Source organism: Mytilus edulis, chromosome 1 (assembly GCF_963676685.1).
Source record: "Mytilus edulis chromosome 1, xbMytEdul2.2, whole genome shotgun sequence".
Taxonomy (NCBI): Eukaryota; Metazoa; Mollusca; class Bivalvia; order Mytilida; family Mytilidae; genus Mytilus; species Mytilus edulis.
Genome location: NC_092344.1, coordinates 54,226,005 through 54,252,246, shown reverse-complemented (window position 1 = coordinate 54,252,246; position 26,242 = coordinate 54,226,005). Strand labels below are relative to the sequence as shown.

General features: G+C 33.2%; 1 protein-coding gene across 1 annotated transcript in view; it reads right to left on the bottom strand.

Moving 5' to 3' along the window:
* Positions 1-7,279: 7,279 nt before the first annotated feature.
* The window catches only part of LOC139522455 (mitochondrial S-adenosylmethionine carrier protein-like), a 78,970-nt gene continuing 60,007 nt past the window's right edge, over positions 7,280-26,242 (bottom strand). The window contains 2 exon segments of the mRNA XM_071315990.1: positions 7,280-7,548; positions 18,600-18,702. Of these exon segments, the coding sequence (XP_071172091.1) occupies positions 7,425-7,548; positions 18,600-18,702 (227 nt within the window). The 3' untranslated portion in view covers positions 7,280-7,424.

Below are 26,242 nucleotides of genomic sequence, written 5' to 3'. Positions count from 1 at the left end.
GGTAAATACAAACCAGGTGCTCCGCAGGGCGCAGCTTTATACGACCGCAGAGGTCGAACCCTGAACAGTTGGGGCAAGTTTGGACAAATCATTCAAGCGTGATACAGCTCTGAATTTGGATTGTGATCAAATTTTTGACATTACATGTTTTTTTTTTACACAAAGCACATGTCAAGATTTTACAAATCAATTAAAGATTTCTTCTTCAAACTTTTTAAATCTAAAATTAAATAGTTGACACAGCATAGGTTTCTGACACAGAATGAATGTGGTCTAATGAACTTAAAAGTTTTTTTTTTGCCTTTGAGCAATTCACTATGCTGTTGAATATTAATCCTCTCAAAAAAATGTTTGAAGAAATTTTCTTTTTATTTATGAAATCTGAAATGAGAAAAATTTAAACCCCCCCCCTTTTTTTCACATCCCCGTTTCCCTTTTTCCAAAACTGATATCAATTCAAATTTCTAATGAAGTTTGCAACAATAACTACTCTTTTAAATACACCATAAAATATTAAAATGTAAAATAAAGTGCTTGTTATCACTGAATGGTAAAGATTGGTTGGTAGTAAAAGTGAATATACATTGTTTATTGTATAAAACAATAAAAAAAACTTCATCAGCAACATTTTATATTGGCAAATTTCCAATGAAGTTATTTACATAAAGTTATTGGCAAATAAAAATAGAAAATGACATCATAATCATGTCTGGCAAATGTCCAACATACATTATCTAAAAACATTTTAGATAAGATAAGGAAAAAAAGCTTCATCAGCAACATTTTATATTGGCAAATTTCCAATGAAGTTATTTACATAAATTTATTGGCAAATAAAAATAGAAAATGACATCATAGTCATGTCTGGCAAATTTCCAACATATATTATCAACTACTATTATATACAAAGAAAGATAACTCCAATTGAAAATTAATTGCTATTGCACAATATTGTGCAATTAGATATTTCTTGCTATTGTGCAATACTGTGCAATTGAAAATGTCTTGCTATTGCACAATACTTGATATGGAATCCTGATTTGGACCAACTTGAAAACTGGGCCCATAATCAAAAATCAAAGTACATATTTAGATAAAGCATATCAAATAAGCCAAAGAATTTAATTTTTGTTAAAATCAAACTTAGTTTAATTTTGGACCCTTTGGACCTTAATGTAGACCAATTTGAAAACTGGACCAAAAATTAAGAATCTACATACACAGTTAGATTTGGCATATCAAAGAACCCATTTATTCAATTTTTGATGAAATCAAACAAAGTTTAATTTTGGACCCCCATTTGGACCAACTTAAAAACTAGGCCAATAATTAAAAATCTAAGTACATTTTTAAATTCAGCATATCAAAGAACCCCAAGGATACAAAGAAAGATAACTCCAATTGAAAATTAATTGCTATTGCACAATATTGTGCAATTAGATATTTCTTGCTATTGTGCAATACTGTGCAATTGAAAATTTCTTGCTATTGCACAATACTTGATATGGAATCCTGATTTGGACCAACTTGAAAACTGGGCCCATAATCAACCAGATGCTCCGCAGAGCGTAGCTTTATACGACCGCAGAGGTTGAACCCTGAACGGTTGGGGCAAGTATGGACACAACATTCAAGCTGGATTCAGCTCTAAATTTGGATTGTGATTAAATAGTTGACACAGCATAGGTTTCTGACACAGAATGAATGTGTTCTAATGAACTTAAAATTTTTGTTTTCTCTTAGAGCAATTCACTATGCTGTTGAATATTAATCCTCTCAAAAAAATGTTTGAAGAAATTTTCTTTTTTATTTATGAAATTTCAAATGAGAAAAATTGAACCCAATTTTTTTAATCACATCCCCCTTTCCCTTATTCCAAAACTAATCTCAATTAAAATTTCTAATGGAGTTTGCAACAATAACTACTCATTTAAATACATCATAAAATATTAAGATGTAAAAAAAACTGCTTGTTATCACTGAATGGTAAAGATTATTTTAATTTATCAGTTGGTAGTAAAAAGTGAATATACATTGTATATTGTATATAACAAAGATTTAAGTTGATTCTGGACAAAGAAAGATAACTCCAATTAAAAATAAATCTTGCTATTGCACAATATTTTGCAATTAGATATTTCTTGCTTACTATTCTGGACAAAGAAAGATAACTCTAATTAAAAAAAAATTTGCTATTTCACAATATTGTGCAATTAGATATTTCTTGCCATTGCGCAATACTGTGCAATTGAAAAGACTTGCTATTGCACAATACTTAATATAATAATTTTAGATCCTGATTTGGACCAACTTGAAAACTGGGCCCATAATAAAAAATCTAAGTACATTTTTGGATTCAGCATATCAAAGAACCCCAAGATTTCAATTTTTGTTAAAATCAGACTAAGTTTAATTTTGGACCCTTTGGACTTTAGTGTAGACCAATTTGAAAACAGGACCAAAAATGAAGAATCTACATACACAGTTAGATTTGGTATATCAAAGAACCCCATTTATTCAATTTTTGATGAAATCAAACAAAGTTTAATTTTGGACCCCGATTTGGACCAACTTGAAAACTGGGCCAATAATCAAGAATCTAAGTACATTTTTAGATTCAGCATATCAAAGAACCTAACTGATTCATTTTTTGTCAAAATCAAACTAAGTTTTAATTTTGGACCCTTTGGACCTTAATGTAGACCAATTTGAAAACGGGACCAAAAGTTAAGAATCTACATACACAGTCATGACAGTTAGATTCGGTATATCAAAGAACCCCAATTATTCAATTTTGATGAAATCAAACAAAGTTTAATTTTGGACCCTTTGGGCCCCTTATTCTGTTGGGACCAAAACTCCCAAAATCAATACCAAACTTCCTTTTATGGTCATAAACCTTGTGTTTAAATTTCATAGATTTCTATTTACTTAAACTAAAGTTATTGTGCGAAAACCAAGAATAATGCTTATTTGGGCCCTTTTTTGGCCCCTAATTCCTAAACTGTTGAAACCAAAACTCCCAAAATCAATCCAAACCGTTCTTTTGTGGTCATAAACCTTGTGTCAAAATTTCATAGATTTCTATTCACTTCAACTAAAGTTATAGTGCGAAAACCAAGAAAATGCTTATTTGGGCCCTTTTTGGCCCCTAATTCCTTAAATGATGGGACCAAAACTTCCAAAGTCAATACCAACCTTCCTTTTGTGGTCATAAACCTTGTGTCAAAATTTCATAGATTTCCATTCACTTTTACTAAAGTTAGAGTGCGAAAACTAAAAGTATTCGGACGACGACGACGACGCCAACGTGATAGCAATATACGACGAAAATTTTTTCAAATTTTGCGGTCGTATAAAAATCAAAGTACATATTTAGATAAAGCATATCAAATAAGCCAAAGAATTTAATTTTTGTTAAAATCAAACTTAGTTTAATTTTGGACCCTTTGGACCTTAATGTAGACCAATTTGAAAACGGGACCAAAAATTAAGAATCTACATACATAGTTAGATTCGGCATATCAAAGAACCCCAATTATTCAATTTTTGATGAAATCACACAAAGTTCAATTTTGGACCCTTTGGGCCCCTTATTCCTAACCTGTTAGGACCAAAACTCCCAAAATCAAACCCAACCTTCCTTTTATGGTCATAAACTTTGTGTTTAAATTTCATAGATTTCTATTTACTTATACTAAAGTTATGGTGCAAAAACCAAAAATAATGCTTATTTGGGCCCCTTTTTGGCCCTTAATTCATATAAACTGTTGTGACTTCAACTCCAAAAATCAATCCCAACCTTCCTTTTGTGGTCATAAACCTTGTGTTAAAATTTCATTGATTTCTATTTACTTATACTAAAGTTATTGTGCGAAAACCAAGAATAATGCTTATTTGGGCCCTCTTTTGGCCCTTAATTCCTAAACTGTTGGAACCAAAACTCCCAAAATCAATCCCAACCTTCCTTTTGTGGTCATAAACCTTGTGTTTAAATTTCATAGATTTCTATTTACTTATACTAAAGTTATGGTGCAAAAACCAAAAATAATGCTTATTTGGGCCCCTTTTTGGCCCTTAATTCATATAAACTGTTGTGACTTCAACTCCAAAAATCAATCCCAACCTTCCTTTTGTGGTCATAAACCTTGTGTTAAAATTTCATTGATTTCTATTTACTTATACTAAAGTTATTGTGCGAAAACCAAGAATAATGCTTATTTGGGCCCTCTTTTGGCCCTTAATTCCTAAACTGTTGGAACCAAAACTCCCAAAATCAATCCCAACCTTCCTTTTGTGGTCATAAACCTTGTGTCAAAATTTCATAGATTTCTATTCACTTCAACTAAAGTTATAGTGCGAAAACCAAGAAAATGCTTATTTGGGCCCGTTTTGGCCCCTTATTCCTAAAATGTTGGGACAAAAATTCCCAAAATCAATCCCAACCTTCCTTTTGTGGTCATAAACCTTGTGTTAAAATTTCATTGATTTCTATTCGTTTTTACTAAAGTTAGAGTGCGAAAACTAAAAGTATTCGGACGACGACGACGACGACGCAGACGACGACGCCAACGTGATAGCAATATACGACCAAAAAATTAAAATTTTTGAGGTCGTATAAAAAGATAGAGAAAATTCAAGAGAGAGCACTAAGGTTCATCTATGAAGACCATTCAGCAAGTTATGAAGATCTACTCTGCAAATCAAAATTACCATCTTTAAAAATAAGAACAATGCGATCTTTAGCGATTGAAGTTTTCAAAATTATAAATAAAGATTGTCCTGTATATCTCCATGATTTGATTCACTTAAAGGAAAACACTTACTCTTTCAGATACCAGAATACAGCAGATCTACCACATGTAAGAACAACTGCATATGGCCTACAATCCTTCAGGTATGCGGGTGCTAGGCTTTGGAATGAGCTGCCAGATGAGCTTCGTAAGCAATCATCTTTAAATCAATTCAAGAACTTGATAAATTCTTGGTCTGGCAGCTCATGCCAATGCTTTGCCTGCAAAACCAGTTAATCTCTGTTCATAATTTTTTGGTTTGTTGCTTTATTTTCAGCATGGCAAATTTATTTTATTATCTTTACTATAGTGCTTCTGCTGCTTTGTGCTAATTTTAGAAACTTTATGTGCTTTCTATGTGCAAACCATTTTCTTTGTGCTTTTGTTTTTATCTCATAATTGCATGTATCAGTATGTGTTTAACTTATAAGATGCTTAAAGAACTTTTGTGCTGCATGGTTATATACTGATATGAACTCTAGCTTTATATGTTTTATGTTGTGTGCATGACTCGATATGTATGTTTTGTTTTACTTGTTGTTATATATAAAAAAGAAGATGTGGTATGATTGCCAATGAGACAACTATCCACAAAAGACAAAAAATGACACAGACATTAACAACTATAGGTCACCGTACGGCCTTCAACAATGAGCAAAGCCCATACCGCATAGTCAGCTATAATGGCCCCGATAAGACAATGTAAAACAATTCAAACGAGAAAACTAACGGCCTTATTTATGTAAAAAAAAATGAACGAAAAACAAATATGTAACACATAAACAAACGACAACCACTGAATTACAGGCTCCTGACTTGGGACAGGCACTTACATAAATAATGTGGCGGGGTTTAACATGTTATGTCGGTTTTAAAAGCTCTTCAGAGCTTATGTTTGTAATTGCTTGCTTATAGCGACTCTAAATAAAGCTTTATGTATTATGTCTAAGTGAAAATTAGTAGATATTCCAAATAATCAAAGCTGGTATGTAGACAAGATCCGTATTAATATAAAATAACAAAAAAAAAAAAACCATTATAAAAAGTATCAACAGGTCGAATTAACAAGAAAATACGATTTGAGAGTACTCGCAGTTACTGACAGCTAGTTAAATGCCAAAAAACAATTAATAATAAAAAAAATCATGCATCAGAGACTAAAATCAACTAAAACACATCCCAGGGATTTAGTATTTTAACTTCATGAACAGTCAGAGAAGACATGACTTGTGTAATGCCAAAAATAAATGTATCGACAGGTAGTAGGATATGGAGGAGCGACTTCTTTACAGTTAAAATTAACGTGTGTGTGTCTCTATACATCCCGCCTCAAAAGAAGATACAATTTAGTTATGTTTTAATTTGCTAATGACAAAATCGATATTAGTGCCAATGTAAACTATTATAATATTCAGAGATCTAATTACAATATTGGTACAGTAAAAAGGCCTTTGTTAGTCTTGTATTATTTTAATTTTAGTTTCTTGTGTACAATTTGGATATTAGTATGGCGTTCATCATCACTGGACTAGTATATATTTGTTTAGGGGCCAGCTGAAGGACGCCTCCGGGTGCGGGAATTTCTCGCTACATTGAAGACCTGTTGGTGACCTTCTGCTGTTGTTTTTTATTTGGTCGGGTTGTTGTCTCTTTGACACATTCCCCATTTCCATTCTCAATTTTATTAAACATAAAATTCACGTGTTATCCATCTCAAGCTAAGGGGTTAAAGTGAAGGTCACGTTAATACGGATTTAATGAGGTCGAATTATTCACAATTCTAATCAATGCGTTTTTTTCAGCTTATTTTGACAAAATTGAACCATACAAGCTGCTAAAAGCAAATTATTATTGCACTATTTGCATTTCATTAATGATTGAGCCAAAAAAATAATACGTTAGATTTTTCATATAACTCATAGCTAGTGCCCCTTTAAAACCTCGAATTGTACATTAATGTATCCCACTGTTGGATTATCGAACTGTTGAACAATTGAGCTGTCGGACTATTGAATCGTCGGACTAGATTGTCGTCTGACTGTCGAGAGGACTCTTATCATTTCAGACTTAATCCATTCAGATTTCTTTCTCACGTCTAACCCATTGCATAACATAATCCTCGACTGAATCCATCAGTATTCCCTAAATTTGTTTTCAGTTGATGGATTTAAGCTCACGATATTTCGGTAATTTGGATAACACATTTCGCAGAAAAGTGTCATTGTCAATGTTTAGGTCACCAGTTACGTGGTCAGTCAGATTTATATGAATGGGGAACTAGCTCAAGTGCAATAGTATGCATAAATCAAGTTATATCCAGAATTATAATATTAAGCTATAGTTTTAGTAATATCCTTGATACTACTAGAATTTATGACATCCACAATCCCCCCCCCCCCCCCCCCAGTACAAATTTGAATTTTCCAATTTCTACTAGGAGGATATACTGGATACTACTTAGTTTAAAAAAATAACTGTAACATATATAACTATATCATTTTTTCTATATCAAACCAAAAATAATCTAATTATTGGTTAGAAATATGAACTCTGAATTATACTCGCAAAATAGAGATAAATTACAAACTGCTTTTCTCTTGTCACAAGATAAAACGCGGACTTGACTGTTCGTCATAAATATCCTTCTTCAGTAAAATGTTTATTACAAATCAATTTAACTTTTTCATAAACACCCAGGAATATAGCACCACCTATAGATATCCATATTACTCTTGGAATGATCCCAGCAAATAATCTGAAAAGAAAAAAAATAAAAGAAAATAATTTTTGATTGCATCTATTGCAACTTTTTGAATCATTATTGAAGGAGAAAAACAGCATGCGTCATTAGCTATGCGAGATATCTGCATTACTCTGAGAAAAGATAAATGGGCAAACGAATGAGAAATGACTTCGTGTAGTCTAGTATCAAGAATCAAAACAAGTATGCCTGTGCTGTCTCAAAACTTATTATCATCAGAATAACTCCAATAAGAACTCTGAGTATCCTTATATTAATTCATAGCCTGACTCTATTACCAGATTTTGTTTTAGACAAACAGGAGACGGTAGACAATCTGACTAGTGTTAATATCAACAGAAAGAAAATACGCATAAGGAAGCTACAATTTGATTTTTATGGAAGGGCTAAGATGAAGGATTTTGTCCTGCATTTTTTGTAATTGGGTCACATTTAAAAGAATGTCTGTTTCCCCTCCCCCGGGTCTACCCTTTGTAAACAGACCAGGAAGGCAGGTTCTTTTTTTTTTTTTTTTTTTAACTGGATGTGATTGTCATAGCATGGTCACATGAATGGTTTGACTTGTCCAGTCCAGGCCACTTATCAGTTGTTTGTGCTCAATTTGAGTGTATTTATTTAGATTATCAATCCTTCTGCTTTCAAGCACTTTCCATAAATGGAAACAAATTATTTTCAGGAAAAAAATAATTTCGATTTTTTTGTGGAAAATAATTTTTGACCCGGGTGGGGGGAGGGGAAACAAACATATTTTAATTTTGGCCTTGTATTCTCTGTCCTGCCTCAATATTTTTTACTCTATTCTGTCCTGCCTTTTTTTATTGATTTAATCTACTTTTTTTGGCAAAGTGTCACATCCTGTCTTTAGTCTCCTAAAAACTTCTGTCCTTTTCCAAATTTTATACTTCCCTACCTTAAACTCAAATGGAAGCTCCCTAACAACAAAATTATAACCAAATTAAAATAAAACTGCTTTGCTGAGCGCAGCTAGATACGACCGCAGATGTCCAATCCTGAAATGTTGGGGCCAAAATGGACACAATATTCACGGTTGATACAGGTTTGAATTTTATACAAATATATCATGCTTACAAGGGGTATTTGCCAAAAATACCGGTTGAGAGATACAAATTTCCAGAGCCGTTAGGCGAGGGAAATTTGATTACCTCGAAACCGGTATTTTTGGCAAATACCCCTTGTAAGCATGATATAATTGTTTAATTCCACCGAATGTTCCACCTCAGAGAGTTTATTATAATCAAGTATCATATGAAATTTCGACTTGAATGTATAATTTTTGTATACACTGCAGCTGAGCTATTGTATTGTGGATTCCAGTTTTATGTGACCGGTTGACAATTCGTTGAGTTTTATTTATGACGTCATTCCCGGAATTTTTACGTCATTCGGTCAAAATTCAATAATGATGCTTTTTATCCTAAATATTTCATCTGGAACCATATATTTAGAATGACCATGAATTTGTCATATTAGAACAGAAATAATTCATTGAGTTATTTTTAGACATGGTATTCCCCATCTGCCATGGTATTTGCTAGGGTATTTCCCATCTGCCATGGAATTTGCTAGCAAATACCCCGGCATATGGAATTCCCTAATGGCAAATACCCCGGCAGAGAAAAGAAAATCTCAATATATAGAAATTGGTGAAAAATACCATGATTCTCATCCAATCAAAATACAGCATTATTACATAAGGTGGAATTAGGATTGTAATTAAATATTTCACGCATAATAGGTTTCTGCCACAAAATAGCTGTGAGTCAAAGAACTTAAAAATTGGTTATATGATTTGAATTTATATTCGATTTTTTGCTTTTGTGCAATACACTATGCTGTTGCGAATTGATCCCTCCCCCTAAATAAAACGTTTTTGCTTTTGTGCAATACACTATCCTGTTGAATATTACCCCCTCCCCCCCCCCCAAAAAAAAAAAAAAAATATTTGAAGAAATTTTCTTTTTAATTTCTGAGATCTGAAATGAGAAAATAAAGTCCCCCAAACACAAATTCTTATTACACCCCAACCCCCTAATTTGTTTCACCTCCCCTTTCCCTTAAAAAAATACATTCCCTCAAGTTATAGTCATAATATAAATTCAAATTTGAATAAAGTTTCTACCATAATAACCCTTTAAATACATCATACAAGTCTTAAAATATAAGAGGACATACAAAGTCATGGCTAAAATTAATATTGATTAATAGTTCCTTTTACAAATAAATTGACAGCTAATCACCTCAAGACAATTATCATTTCTTAATACATCATTTACAAGCAGTATAAGGGAGGTAATCAAATATTGTTGTTTTAAATTGCGATTTGTTTTTAGACTCCATTCGACTCCTTTTAAATTGTTTAAATAATCCTTTAACCAGAAAAAACTTGATTTTCCCTCTTTTTTTAACTCCAATTCTTAAATGGTTTAAGCCATACCCCCCCCCCCCCCCCCCATGTCAATCCTAACCATCCCTCTATTGTATGGAAACCTGTGGTATACTTTAGGGGGATGTATACACTTTAACACATGTTATTGTCTGAAACTACAAAAATGCTTTTTTGGGCCCCTTTTTTTGCCCCTAATTCCTAAACAGTAGGGACCATAACCCCTAAAACCAATCACAACCTCCCTTTATTGGTTATTAACCCTGTTTTAAAATTGTATTGTTTTTTATTTACTAATACTAATACTTAGTTATTATCCGGAAACCATCCGTCTTCAGACGACGCTGACGACAACGACGACGTAATACCAATATACGACCAATTTTGGTTTTAAATTTTTGCGGTCGTATAAAAATATACCAGTGACAATTCTTCTTCTATACTAAATTGGAATTTCTAAAGAAAGATAAGAAGTTAGCAATATCCTTTAACTTTACTTTCCGCTAATATAGATGATGTTCTCTCACTAAATAATTCATAATTTGGTGACTATGTTGAACTCAATTAACCCATCGAACTAGAGATAAAGGATACAGCAGATGCAGTTAATTCTGCCTCATATCTTGACTTACATCTAGAAAATTGACAATGAGGGTCGGTTTAAAACAAAACTTTACGACAAAAGAGATGATTTCAGCTTCCCAATTATGAACTTTCCATTTCTATGTAGCAACATTCCAGCAGCGCCCACATATGGAGTAAATATCTCCAAATTGATACGATATTCCCGGCTTGTATTTCCTATCATTATTTCCTTGATAGAGGGTTGCTCCGCTGTTCACAAGAAAGCTATTAAACCAAGAGATTCAAATGGTGAAGTTGAAATAATCCCTTCGAAAATTTTACGGACGCCATCACGAGTTGGTTGACCGTTATGTAATAATCGTTTCACAGACGATATCGGATATGTTCCTTATGTCTTAACTACACTCCCCTTCCCTTTTCACGAAAGGGTTAGGGTTAGGGTCACGAACTATTAACCAGGTCTGTAATAACATGAGCAACACGACGGATACACTTGTGGAGTAGGTTCTGCTTATCCTTCCGGAGCATCTGAGATCACCCCCAGGTTTTGGAATGGTTCGTGTTTAGTTTTCTTTGTTGTGGCTTGTTTACTTATATTTGTCTCTTTGTCTTCTTTTTTAGCCATGACGTTGTCAGTTTATTTTCGATCTCTAAGTTTGACGGTCCCTCTGGTATCTTTCGCCACTCTTTTACAATCAAACCAAAATTTACAATCAAACCAAAATTGTCCCAACTTTTTTTCTAAAAACAGTAGCTTTCAGAATAAAAATACACAATAGACTTCGAATACTTATATGACATGTGAGTTTGTGTGTTTAATTAGTAGAAAGACGTTGGCATGTTTATTCTTTATGAAATTGAAAATTTAAGGACATAATCTATATCTATTAAACGAGAAGACCTCTTTTTGTGTGTCGCTTCTCTTCTTTACACAATACAGTAATCATCATGCCTCTGTGTCCTATAGGTACAGTGCATAGTCGCATTTGTCATCCATTTTTATGATTATTCAAATTGAGTTATTTTTGGAGAAAAACAAGACAAAAAGGTGTCAGACCACCAATTAAAAATCCCTCTGTTCAACCAAATTTTGCAATTTTCACAGCTTTCTAAATATTTTACTTTACCTTAAGTTTAACTTCATAGAAACCAGGTATATCCTGAATTGTACATGTATGAGCTTTCTACATGCCAATTTTCACCATACCTTTAAAGCCATCTAACAAAATAACTGACCTTCAAACAGAGGTACTCCCAAAAAAAAAAAAAAAAACACCTGGTTTTCTGGAAATCTAAAATTAGTATACTATGGAGCGCATTAATCCTCAATTTTTAATGCAAACTCATAGACAAGTAAATTTTGGCTCAAAATGATCTAGATATATTTCTCTTTCACCAAAAGTTTCATTTCTGCAAATTTATTGGTTAGTTTAAGTAAACAAGGACATCAAAAGCACTATTTTGTGTCAGAGAAGGGCTACTATTACATACGTTCTAAATTGGAGGGAGTAATTGGTGGTCTGACACCAAAAAGCCTCCGGATATTGATTCCGTCATTGGGTGAAATTTTAAGTCATATTTGACTTTCGGTTTGCGTTTTTCTGTATTCTTTGAGAATATAAAGTACTAAATGGTGGCCCCATTGCTGGCAATGCTATTTTTAGCAATTATCTCCTTAAAAGGCGTTTTTAATAAACTAATTATGGAAAAACTGCTGTTGTCTAATTGAAGCTCGATATCTATTTGTGATTTTACCGCACTCAAATATATATGGTCCCATGGCTTTTCTTGGTGAATTTTGAGGGTTTTCACGATACCTTACGATTTCGCAGAAAATTTTCCCTAATTTTGATCAACATAAAAAAAATATTTCCGACCCTACATCATATACATTTAAGGACAAATGTGCGCTTGCATGAAACTTCATTCATGATGCTTTCCATAATAAAAATATATGAATGATATAACAACCAATCACAGAGAGCCATCTATTTTTATCTCTATGTCATGTTCCCATCGTAATATGACTGCGAGAAATGACCGCCGTGGATCGATTAGTAATATGAGAATTGAAAGTAAAAAGTAAATACACTTTATTTATAGTAATGAATGTTCATTATATACAGTTAAGCGCTAAAAGTATGCATGTGTTATTAATGTTAATAATAATTAAAAAAAATGGGAATTTTTCATAAATAAAGGAGGAGCAGGGCTAGGAAAACAATTGTCCTGTCCCAAAGCACCTGACTTTTGATACCTTTTCTGAAATTTTCCATCAATTAAATCTTTTCTAAAAATCTCTCCACAAGAGACCAAAAATGACACAGAAATTAACAAATATAGGTCACCGTACGACCTTCAACAATGAGCAAAGCCCATACCGCAAAGTCAGCTATAAAAGGCCCCGAAATGCAATGTAAAACAATTCAAACGAGAAAACTAACGGCCTCATTTATGTACAAAAAAAATGAACAAAAAAAAATATGTAAGGCTTAGACATAAACAAACGACAACCACTGTGATTACAACCACTGAATCACAGGCTCCTGACTTGAATGTTCCTAATATACTAAATGTATGTTCATATTGAAATCAATAGAAAACAAAACTAGAGGCTCTAAAGAGCCTGTGTCGCTCACCTTGGTCTTTGTGAATACTTAACAAAGGACACAGATGGATTCATAACAAAATTGTGTTTTTGTGATGGTGATATGTTTGTAGATCTCACTTTACTGAACATTCTTGCTGCTTGCAATTATCTCTATAATGAACTTGGCCCAGTAGTTACAGTAGATAATGTCAGTGAAAATTTACAAATTTTAAATTGTTAAAAATTGACTATAAAGGGCAATAACTCCTTAAGGGGTCAATTGACCTTTTTGGTCATGATGACTTATTTAGGTTTAACTTTGCTGTACATTATTACTGTTTATAGTTTTATCTCTTTCTATAATAATATTCAAGATAATAACCAAAAACAGCGAAATTTCCTTAATATTACCAATTCAGGGGCAGCAACCCAACAATGGGTTGTCTGATTCATCTGAAAATTTCAGGGCAGATAGATTTTGACCTGATAAACCATTTAACATCATGTCAGATTTGCTCTAAATGCTTTGGTTTTTGAGTTATAAGTCAAAAACTGATTTTACCCCTATGTTCTATTTTTAGCCATGGTGGCCATCTTGGTTGGTTGGCCGGGTCACCGGACACAATTTTTAACCTAGATATCCCAATGATGATTGTGGCTAAGTTTGGAATAATTTGGTCCAGTAGTTTCAGAGAAGATTTTTGTAAAAGATAACTAAGATTTACGGAAAATGGTTAAAAATTGACTATAAAGGGCAATAACTCCTTTAGGGGTCAATTGACCTTTTTGGTCATGATGACTTATTTAGGTTTTACTTTGCTGTACATTATTACTGTTTATAGTTTATCTCTATCTATAATAATATTCAAGATAATAACCAAAAACAGCGAAATTTCCTTAATATTACCAATTCAGGGGCAGCAACCTAACAATGGGTTGTCGGATTCATCTGAAAATTTCAGGGCAGATAGATCTTGACCTGATAAACCATTTAACCTCTGTCAGATTTGCTCTAAATGCTTTGGTTTTTGAGTTATAAGCTAAAACCTGCATTTTAAATAAGCTAAAAACTGCATTTTACCCCTATGTTCTATTTTTAAGCTTTGGTTGAATGCACGGTGGGTATGGTTGTCCTGCGAGAGAACGTTCTGTCCTGGTGATTCGGACCTGACGGGTGCTGGTGATCAATGAAAAAATGTAAACAAAGACGAAAATGATGATTTATGACGTTTTCTCTCATAAAATGATGGAAGGAAACAGTTGAAAATTTCAATTTTGTTTCTTATGGGTTCATAGGCAAACCATTAAAAAGTTGATCCTTTAAACTGTTTCAGTAAGCGTAACACAAAAGTGCTCATTTTCAGAAAATCTAGAACTGAAAAACTAAAACAAAAATGCTCATGGAGTCAGCTTTCTATACCCAAATCCAAATGACAAAATTATTTTGTGAAAAAACAGTGCAATTTAGTAAAATTTTGCATTTTCTCAGTTTATTCATGTCCTGATACTGTGCTGGTGGGTCCTGATACGGTGCTGGTGATTATGGGTAAAACATTTGTCATATTTGAAACAAATGTTACAAAATCAATAAAATTTAGCTGATAATTGTATTCAATCGGATCTGTGACTCCTATTTTTTCTTTTGTGCATCCATTTGGCTGTTTTATATGATAAATCGTAATTAAATTACATAAATGGGCAACATCTTCCGTCCAATATCAGATGAAAATATATCTAATTAGAATAGTTTTATTTAAGATATTAAATGCCCTTGAATTGATGATTCTCTACAAAATATGTTAACTTAAACAGTTTTAAAAGGTGCTTAAAATAAAACGAATTTATAAGAGGGGGTCTTAACATTAAGGTTTGACTGGTTTATTTCAGTTGAATCTGCGTTTTTTTTTTAGTTTTTTGAGTCCTGAAAACACATATTAAAAGGGGAAAATTTTTTGATATATCTGGCTTTAGATTCGATTTTTTACAAATATATATATATACAAAGGCTACATGTTAATGTAATAATACAAAGAATTCACTGTATCAAAAAACGAAATAAATGCGTGAAGTGAAAAACCTCAGTAACGAGTCATTACTATAGCGAAGGTGTGTTTGGTACACAAAAAGCCTCGTGATATTACCAATATTAAAAGTGTATTTCTGAGTCTGGTATTTTTTCCTTTCACTCATTTTTCACTCATTTTCAATTAAAATTATGGCATGTTTTTATTTTTATTCAAGAAATAGATTTAAATATATAAATATCAATCACTCCCCTCTTAATTCTTTATCAAAAATCTTGACAACAGACTTTCTTTTGGAATTATAAAATGCAAAACTTTAAAAATGTTGTTTTTCTGTAGGTGTAATTTAGGTTATCTCATCTTCATTCTCCGACAAATTCTAGTCTGACCTTCCATAGAATAGTCCTATATTTTTTAAGTGTTCTATCGAACTTTCGAAAATAGCTGACAACTGTTTAAGACAAAAATTTTATGTTTAAAAAATCAACATCAATTTTTAGAATTGCAAAACTACCCCAAGCCACTGTTCCCTCCTTCTTCCTACCCCATCACCCCACCCCAATAGAAAAGGTAAAAACAAACGCAAAACTATAGTCATCCTTTTAATCAGCACTAAATTGCTTACAAAGAAATCTGATTTTATAAGCTGCTGAAGACACTTGATTCAAACGCACAGAAACAAGTCTGAGATTCATTTGGTTGAATAAAAAGAAAAGTATCTACAGTATCGTACAAATTTGTCAGAGAAACATTATTCAGGATGCTTAGATTACACTGAATTTATAATTTAAACTCATCTAAGAGGTGATCAGGCTCACCTGCATCCGATTGTTTGCCTTGATCAACTTTGATTGTGTCTGATTCGAAAACGAAACATGTTAAATCCTCAAGCATTTTAGCGCCCGGCCCAAGTCAGGAGACTCTTGGCTTTGAAAGTCTTGTACATGTTTTTATTTAAATATCAGTTCATTGAAATATTGATAACCGATAACAGCTTTTTTAATAATTTTAAATGAGAAAACAGAAAACAATAAATTAAAAAATTATGGGTTATTTTTATCATAATAACAGGAAACATAGTCACAATAATGTCTATTTTAAGAAAACAGCTAGATATAGTCAATTACAGTTAAGCATCAATGATCTGGAATATTTGCCACTTTTGACTTAAATATAAAGGCACAGAACCAGGACATAGGAGCACAGAACCAGGACCGTTTTTTAAATCACCAGCACAGCGTCAGGACAATTTCGTTTAGCGAACTTGCACGACTTTTGCAATAAAATATTGTTGTAATATGCTTTTTATGGTACTTATGACGTATCAGAGAAAAATTAAGCCATAAAACGGTTGTTTTATTGCCATTCTGATACAATGTAAACAACCCACCAGCACAGAATCAGGACCTACCAGCACCAGTCAGGACCGAATCACCAGCACAGAACGTTCTCTCGCAGGACAACCATACCCACCGTGGAATGGTTCATGAGAAAATGCACGGACACGACAGGAAATACCATTTTTCAATCTTTCAAGAACCATAACTTCTGAACGGTAAAAGTCAAAATCGTCATTATTGAACTTGACCTCTATTTTGTCATCAGTAACAACATATTAAAATTTGGGAAGCTTTGGTAAAACAGTTCATGCGTAAATGCACGGACACGACTGGAAACACCATTTTTCAATCTTTCAAGAACCATAACTCCTGAACAGTAAAAGTCAAAATCGTCATTATTGAACTTGACCTCCATTTTGTCATCAGTAACAACATATTAAAATTTGGGAAGCTTAGGTAGAACAGTTCATGCGTAAATGCACGGACACGACTGGAAACTCCATTTTTCAATCTTTCAAGAACCATAACTCCTGAACAGTAAAAGTCAAAATCGCCATTATTGAACTTGACCTCCATTTTGTCATCAGTAACAACATATTAAAATTTGGGAAGCTTAGGTAGAACAGTTCATGCGTAAATGCACGGACACGACTGGAAACTCCATTTTTCAATCTTTCAAGAACCATAACTCCTGAACGGTAAAAGTCAAAATCGCCATTATTGAACTTGACCTTCATTTAGTTGTAAGTAACAACATATTAAAATTTTAAAAGCTTTGGTTGAACGGTTCATGAGTTATTGCACGGACAACATTTGATTGCCGCCCGCCCGCCCGCCGTACATCCCAAAATCAATAACCGACATTTTTGTCACAAAAATCCGGTTAAAAATGGGAATTTGGGAAACAAAGGAGGGATAAAAAAAAAAACCATTTTCCTGTCCCCAAGTACTTATAACTTTTGATACTTTTCCTGAAATTCTCCAGTCATTAAATCTTTTGCAAAATTCTTCCTACAACACTTTACATACTTTCAACCACGCTCTGATTGCCTGCGATTTCGCGGGTGTGTTCTAGTTAATATAAAGGGTAAGAAGATACAAATCAAAGTTGTAATAGATCACTACTGAGTGCAACATTTACAAATCAAAGAACAAAGACAACAACACCAACATAACCAATGAAGATCCAGTTCACAAAAGATTACAGAAACTAAGAATTGAGCGCTCTAACATTTATCTCAGATCATGCGGAATACATTTTATAAGTAATAAACAGCTGCACCATCAGCGCATGCCGGATACGCCCGTCGATTTTTCAAAGAATAAAGTTCAACAACTTTTAAATGCCTTATCAAAGCATTGACCGAAAGTGGAATATCCATCCTATTTAAAGAATAAAATCACGTAACTGAGAAACGTAAAATCTAAAATCGAAAGGGAGCTTACGTCAATAGATATAAACATTTCACTAAATGTTTCATAACAATTGCTGATAGAATTTTTGAGTTATTGTCCGAAAAATGGAAAAAAACAAAACTCGGACACCTAAAATCTAAACTACAAAAAGTCAATAGATTTAAACAATTCACCAAAGTGTCATCCCAATTGGTTCAAGCGTTTTTGAGTTATTGTCGACATGTTGACGACGGAAGGAAGGACAGACAGACAATGGTATACCATAATACGTCCCGTAAACGGGCGAATAAAATAATTCATTCAAATTTCGGTTTTAAACTTTATCTACAGATCTAAATACAAATCTTTACTACAACTATCACATAAACTTAACATGATCCAAGAAAATGAGAAGGTTTTACTAAAAGTTAACAGATGGTAACTAACAACGATGAGAGGAAGGACACAGAGTGACGAGAAAAAGCTCTCGTGGCACTTTAGGCCACATTAGCTATTTATTTATGGAAATGCCAACATTTAACAGTTTCTCTTCCATGGAAATATAACATCCTTTTATATGGTCTTTACAGGATAAACATTGTTTGTTTGAAGTAATAAATATTGCATTATCCTGCTATTTCGTAAAATTTTTAAATCCATATTTGGAATATCATTAATTCTTTAGATAATTGAAGACTAAAGCTTACCCTTTGACTCCTTTTTCTAAAAATATGATCTTTATAGCATGTGGTATACTCCCAGAGGCAAGTGCACTATTTTTCTGGAAAACAAAAACCAACATCAAAGCATGTTAGATTAAAAACAAGTTACCTAGATCAAATATTCAAGGCTGAATTTAAGATAATTCAGAGTGCAGCAGTATTGCAAAAGGGTTTTGGACAAAAAGAATACTGATGGTATTTGAATATTGAGGAATCATTTACATCCAGAGTTTTTTCTTTGGTACTTAAAGTGATGTAAATAAATATCAGTGTGAGATTTAAATGAATATCCGTTTTTCTATGCAGATTCTAAGATCGAATAAATAGATGCTCCTTTAAAGAATGCTCAAGTAGGACAAAAAGCTCTTGTTGAATGTGGATGCATTTTCCGTTTTCCTGTTGATTCAGAGATAGAAAAAGCATGTTATATATTTTTACAATCCATTATCTGAGAAGTAACTGGTATGCGAGGTTCACATAAAGCTAAATATAATTTCTCTCTTTGGTCTTGCTGTATTTTTTTCGTAACATTTTTTTCATCTCATCGTGGATCTAAAGAAGTATTCTCAGTATAAGTAGATACAAAATTTTTGCTCCAAAATGTTTCTTCCTAGCCTGTTTGGCTAGGCCATGTCTTATTAAAGTTCCTTTTAAATTGAATGCTCATGGAGCTGTCATCTGTTCTTAGTGCCTACAGATAGCTACATCTCCTGAAAGTAGTAATGGCAGTTAAGAATATAGTTTTCAAAGTCAAATCTCTTTAACTCATTTGTTCTATAGATTCAAAAGGACTATCTTCTAAATTTCTAAAGGATGTACTTAGGTGATTTAAAAAAAAAAGAAATCAAAATAAACCAGATGCTCCACAGTGCACAGCTTTATACGACCGCAGAGGTCGAACCCTGTACAGTTCGGGCAAGTATGGACACAACATTCAAGCGTGATACAGCTCTGAATTTGGATTGTGATTAAATTGTTGACACAGCAAAGGTTTCTGACATAGAACGAATGTGGTCTAATGAATTTAAAAAAAATGTTTTTTTGCTTTTGAGCAATACACTATGCTGTTGAATATAAATCCCTCAAAATGAAATATTTGAAGAAAAACCCTTTTTAATTTCTGAAATGAGAAATTTTTAACACCCACCCCCATCCCTTATTCCAAAAATAATCTCAATTTAAATTTCACGTTAAGTTGGCAACAATAACTACTCATTTAAATATATCATAACGTATTAAAATATAAAATGACTTACAGTCATGGTTTAACAGTAACTTCTAAAAATAAATTTACAGCTACATATTTCAAGACAATTATCACTTCCTTTAAAATAATTTTCAAGCAGTGTAAGGGAGGTACTCGAGTAATAAAAATATATATATATATATATAAAACAGTATTCTTTAAATTTTAATTGGAATTGGATTATCTCCTTTACTCTTTTTAAATTGTCTAAATTGTCCTTAAACAAGGAAAACCCTTGTTTCCCCCCTCTTTTTTGCTCCTAATTGCTTAATGATTTGATCCATTACCCCCTTTAACCAACCCTTTGTAGTATTGAAACTTCTAGTATAATTTCAGAGAGATTTATACACTTAAACACAAGTTATTGACTGAAAACTACAAAAATGCTTATTTGGGCCCCTTTTTTGGCCCCTCTCTTACTGAAACCCCCCTTGGAGCCAAAACTCAATTCCAGCCTTTCCTTTATAGTCAGCAACCTTGTAGTATAATTTCAGAGAGATCCATAAACACAAGTTATTGTCTGTAAACTAGAAAAATGCTTCTTTTTGGCCCTTTTTTTCAGGGATATTAACCCCAAACTGACACCAAACCTTTCCTTCATTATATGGAACCATGTGGTACAATGTCAGAGAGATCCATACAGTTAAACATAACTTGTTGTCCTTAAACTTAAAAAAATGCTTGTTTTTGGCCCCTTTTGGGCCTTTAATTCCTAGACTGTTTGCCCCATAACCCTTAAAATAAATCCCAACCTTCTACTTAATGGTATGAACATTGTGGTACAATTTCAGAGTTATTGAAATACGTTTTACACAACTTATTGTCTTGAAACTAGATAAATGTATGTTTTAGGCCCCTTTGGATCCCTAATTCCTAAACCAATGGGACCATAACCCCCCAAATCAATCCCAACCTTCCTTTTGTGGTTATAAACATTGTGTTAAAATTTTATTGATTTTTATTCACTTATACTAAAGTTATTATCCGGAAACCATTCGACCCTGACGATGACGACGACGACAACGTGATACCAATATATGAGCGCACAATTTTTGGAGGTCGTATAATAATTAGTCGAAAGAATATTAGTTAAGTAACAAAATAAGCTAAAATATTGATAGGTTATGAAGCTCCTTTTCGAGATATTTGAATATTAAAAATTGGCCGGAAAAGGCTTACTCGGACTTTTACCTTACATTTGCATTGGTATTATTTGGGTCTCAAATCAAAAGCGAGTTACCACAGAGATGAGATATGCCGATGCTTACACAACTACATACCAAATATCATATGTCTCGCTTTTTGGTAATTTTGATATTTCAAATGTTTAGATTAAAATAAAAACACTTTAACATGTAAGAATTGCAAATATTCAAAGTCAATGAACCATGACTGAATGTACATGGCTGAACAATCTCCATGGACATGAGATGTTACAAAACTAATACAACTGCATACCAAATACCATTGACTTATAATAAGTAGTTAACCTTGTAACACAAACTAATACTTGTAAACTAAGCAAAGTTTCAAAGTCAATAAACCATAATTGAGGGGGAGGGGTAAAATTATCTCCATGGTAATGAGATGTGTCAATGTTAATACAACTGCATACCAAATAGCATTCACCTACCACTTGTGGTTCCCCATGAACCGACCTAATCACAAACTAATATATGAAAACTAAGCAAAAGTTTTAAAGTCAATAAATAGACCATGACTAAGGGGACGGAGCAAAATAATTTCAAAAGAAATGAGATATGCCAATGCTTATACAACTAAATACCAAATATGATTGACATACCACTTGTGGTTCACCATAAACTAGACCTAATCACAAACACATACATTGTTGACGCCGCCGTCGCCGGAAACAGCATACCTATGTCTCGCTTTTAGACTCCTTCAAGGTGAGACAAAAATGCACTATTTTGTTTCCCTCCCATGTTTTGACATGCACCGGAAACTGGAGATGGTACCACTAAAGGGACGGAGATAAATAATCTCCATGGAAATGAGATATGCCAATGCTTATACAACTGCATACCAATTATCATTAACTTACCACTAGTGTTTCTCTATAAACTGACCTTATCACTAATACATTAATAAAATGCTTCGCTGAGCGCAGCCTGATACGACCACAGAGGTCGAACATTAAACAGTTTGGGCACATTTGGACACAATATTCAAGTTTGATACTGTCTGAATTTGGATTGTGATCAAATGTTTGACACAATTTAGGTTTCTGACACAAATAAAATGTGGTCAAAGAATTCTTACAAATTTGCGCATACCGTGAAAGGAGTAGGTCCGGTAAGGGCCGATTTCGGCCTCAATTTTCAAGTTCATCTAACGAAAGATTTCATACACATTTTAAACACTTAAGTGCCTATTTCAATTGATTCAATTACTTTATGTGAAAGATTTTAACTGATTAAGTCATTAAAAACGCTCCTATTCAAGCTTAAATATGAAAAATCTATCAAATATGCCAAAAATCGTCACTTTTCAGATGGTTTTTGTCAAAAATGAAAGTGGCCGCATCCGTGTTCATCCTCAACCTATATATATATTATGTACTATCATCAAATACAACTTACATTTCAATATTATGAATGAACACGAATGCGGCCACTTTCATTTAAGACGGAAACCGTCTAAAATTTAACTAAAATGCTAAAATTGTGAAGATTTCAGTAATTTAGCATGACTTAAGGATGATAGTACCCGATATACGTGCATTGTATTGTCAAAAACAGCCCACATTTATGTAGCAGAAGCATTCTACTTTTCAGTAAATATCTTAACGATTCATTTTCACAATTTTCTAAAACTGCTATATTTTGGGGCCAAAAAGGGGTCTTACTGAACCTACTCCTTTGAAAAATTTTGACAAAAAAATATAAATCCCTTAACAAAGAAATGGAAAAAAATCCTTCCCTTTGTAGTATAGAATTGTCTCGGCACTAGAAAAATGCTTGTTTTTGGCCCTTTTTTTTTACCCTTAATTCTTAAACTGTTGGCCCCATAACCCCTAAAATGAATCCCGACCTTCTAATTGTGGAATTAAACATGGTCGTACGATTTGGAGCAATAGAAATACTAATACACAAGTTATTATCCCAAAACTAGAAAAATGTCTGTTTTTGGCCCCTTTTGGGCCCTTAATTCCTAAACGGTAAGGACCATTATCTCCAAAATCAATCCCAACCTTCCTTTTTTGGTATTGAACTTTCTTAAAAAAAAATCATAGAGATCCATTGACTTAAACTGAAGTTTTTATCCGGAAACCAATGTGTCTTCGGACGACGACGACAACAACGACGACACAGACGACAACATCAAACCATTATATGATCCCAAAATATTTTTGCTGTCGTATAAAAATAAGCAAAAATTTCAAAGTCAATAGACCATAACTGAGGGGACGGGGCCTAATAATCTCCATGGTAATTAAATGTGCCAACAGTGATACAACTACATACCAAATATCTTTGACTTACCACAAGTGGTTCACCTTAAACTTGACTAATCACAAACTAATACATTGTTGCCGCCGCCAGCAAGCAAGACAAAACTCAAAGAAGTCCGAACATCTGACAGGAATCAAAACCTCGTCCAATTACACTTTTAATACTATGTGCAAATTCAACTCGGGAAGTAGCTTAGCAACCCATGATTCTGGTACAAATGTATTGAAAACACCCTTAATCAATCTTTTTTTTTTAAAGGATGTTGACTAATTTGAAAAGTATCTATTGTCCATTCATTTGATGTGTTTTGTCATTTGATTTTTGACATTTGATTAGGGACTTTACGATTGAATTTTACTCGGAGTTTAGTATTTTTGTGGTTTTACTTTTTTTTTGTAGGTAATACTGTGGAAAACGAATCCATGACAAATCGCCCCAAACCAAATACACTTCTCATTTGAGGTTGTCCCAATGTGGACGGAAGAAGATTACCAGAAGAACAATAGCCCCATCTTTTCACCAACTCGCCCTACTTTCTTAACAAAATACTTTGCTGAGCGCAGCCTGATACGACCACAGTGGTCGAATCCTAAAAAATTGGGGAAATTTGGACACAATATTCATATTTGATACTATCTGAATTTAGATTGTGATAAAATTTTGCCATAATATAGGTTTCTGTCACAAAATAAATGTGATCAAAGATTAAAAATTTAATGCACAATACTGTGAATACTTAGAATTGGTTATAGGATTTGGATTTATGCTCAATGTTTTGCTTTTATGCAATTCACTTTGCTGTTGCGAATTGACACTCTCCCTCCAACAAAAAAGAGTCTACCCTTTTTTCAACATCCCTCAAAAAATAAAATACCACCCCTCCCTTTTTTAACTTCTTTTTATCCCCCATTCTTTTTCCAAACAACTCCAACCAAAAAATTAACTAGAGGCTCTTAAGAGCCTGTGTCGCTCACCTTGGTCTATGTGCATATCAAACAAAGACCCAGATGGATTCATGACATCTTGTGTTATGGTGATGGTGATGTGTTTGTAGATCTTACTTAACTGAACATTCTTGGCCTTACAATTATCTCAATTTATAATGAACCTGGCCCATTAGTAAAAGAGGAAAATATTTTGTTAAAATTTACAAAAATTTACAAAATTTACCAAATTATTAAAAATTGACTATAAAGCGCAATAACTCCTTAAGAGGTCAACTGACCTTTTTGGTCATGTTGACTAATTTGTGGATCTTACTTTGCTGAACATTATTGCTGTTTACAGTTTATCTCTATCTATAATAATATTCAAGATAATAACCAAAAACAGCAAAATTTCCTTCAAAATTTCCAATTCAGGGGCAGCAATCCAACAAACAGTTGTCGGATTCATCTGAAAATTTCAGGGCAGATATATCTTGACTTGCAAAACAATTTATCCCCCGTGTCTGAATTGCCCTTAATGCTTTGGTTTCAGAGTTATAAGCCAAAATCTACATTTTACCCCTATGTTCTATTTTTAGCCATGGCGACCATCTTTGTTGGTTGGCCTGGTCACGTCACACATTTGTTTACACTAGATACCCTAATAATGATTAAGGCCAAGTTTAGTTAAATTTGGCCCAGTAGTTTCAGAGGAGAAGATTTTTGTAAAAGTTTACAGACGCCGGACGACGACGAACGCCAAGTGATGAGAAAAGCTCACTTGATCTTTCAGGTTAGGTGAGCTAAAAATGTACCCCTCCTTTTTTTTTTTACCTCCCCCACTCTCTATGCAAACAAAAAAGTTCTTTCCCTCAAGTTTGGTCATACTTTTAATTCAAATTCCATTTGAATTGTCTAAAAATAGAAAATGACATACAAAACCATGGCTAAAATCAATATTCTATAATTTTCAAAAATTTAGTAGCAATTTCTTAACCTCAAAATTACATAATTTCTTTATACATAATTTCAAAGCAATGTAGAAGGTAAACAAACATATTACATTTGGATTACCTCCCTTACACTGCTATTAAATTGTCTAAAAAATCCTTGTTTTCCCCTTTTTTGCTCCTCATTCCTAAATTGTTTGAACTATAACCCCCCGAACTCCCAAAGGCAATTTCAACCATCCCTTTGTAGAATGGAAACTTGTTATAAAATCTCAGAGAGATTCATACACTTTTACACAAGTTATTGTCTGGAAACTACAAAAATGCTTATTTGAGCCCCTTTTTGGCCCCTAATTTCTAAACAGTTGGGACTATAAACCCAAATATTTAAGTTATTATCTGGAAATCATCTGTCTTCGGACGACGCTGACAACGACGACGACGTGATACCAATAAACGACCAAATTTTTGCGGTCAAACAAAAATCACCCACTCTTTTTTTTCCAACTCGCTCCACTTGAAAAAGGGTTAAATCCAATTGAAATAAACCAGATGCTCCGCAGGGCGTAGCTTTATACGACCGCAGAGGTTGAACCCTGAACGGTTGGGTCAAGTATGGACACAACATTCAAGCTGGATTCAGCTCTAAATTTGGATTGTGATTAAATAGTTGACACAGCATAGATTTCTGACACAGAATGAATGTGTTCTAATGAACTTAAAATTTTTGTTTTCTCTTAGAGGAATTCACTATGCTGTTGAATATTAATCCTCTCAAAAAAATGTTTGAAGACATTTTCTTTTTTATTTATGAAATTTCAAAGTATAAAAATTGAACCCAATTTTTTTAATCACACCCCCTTTCCCTTATTCCAAAACTAATCTCAATTAAAATTTCTAATGGAGTTTGCAACAATAACTACTCATTTAAATACATCATAAAATATTAAGATGTAAAAAAACTGCTTGTTATCACTGAATGGTAAAGATTATTTTAATTTATCAGTTGGTAGTAAAAAGTGAATATACA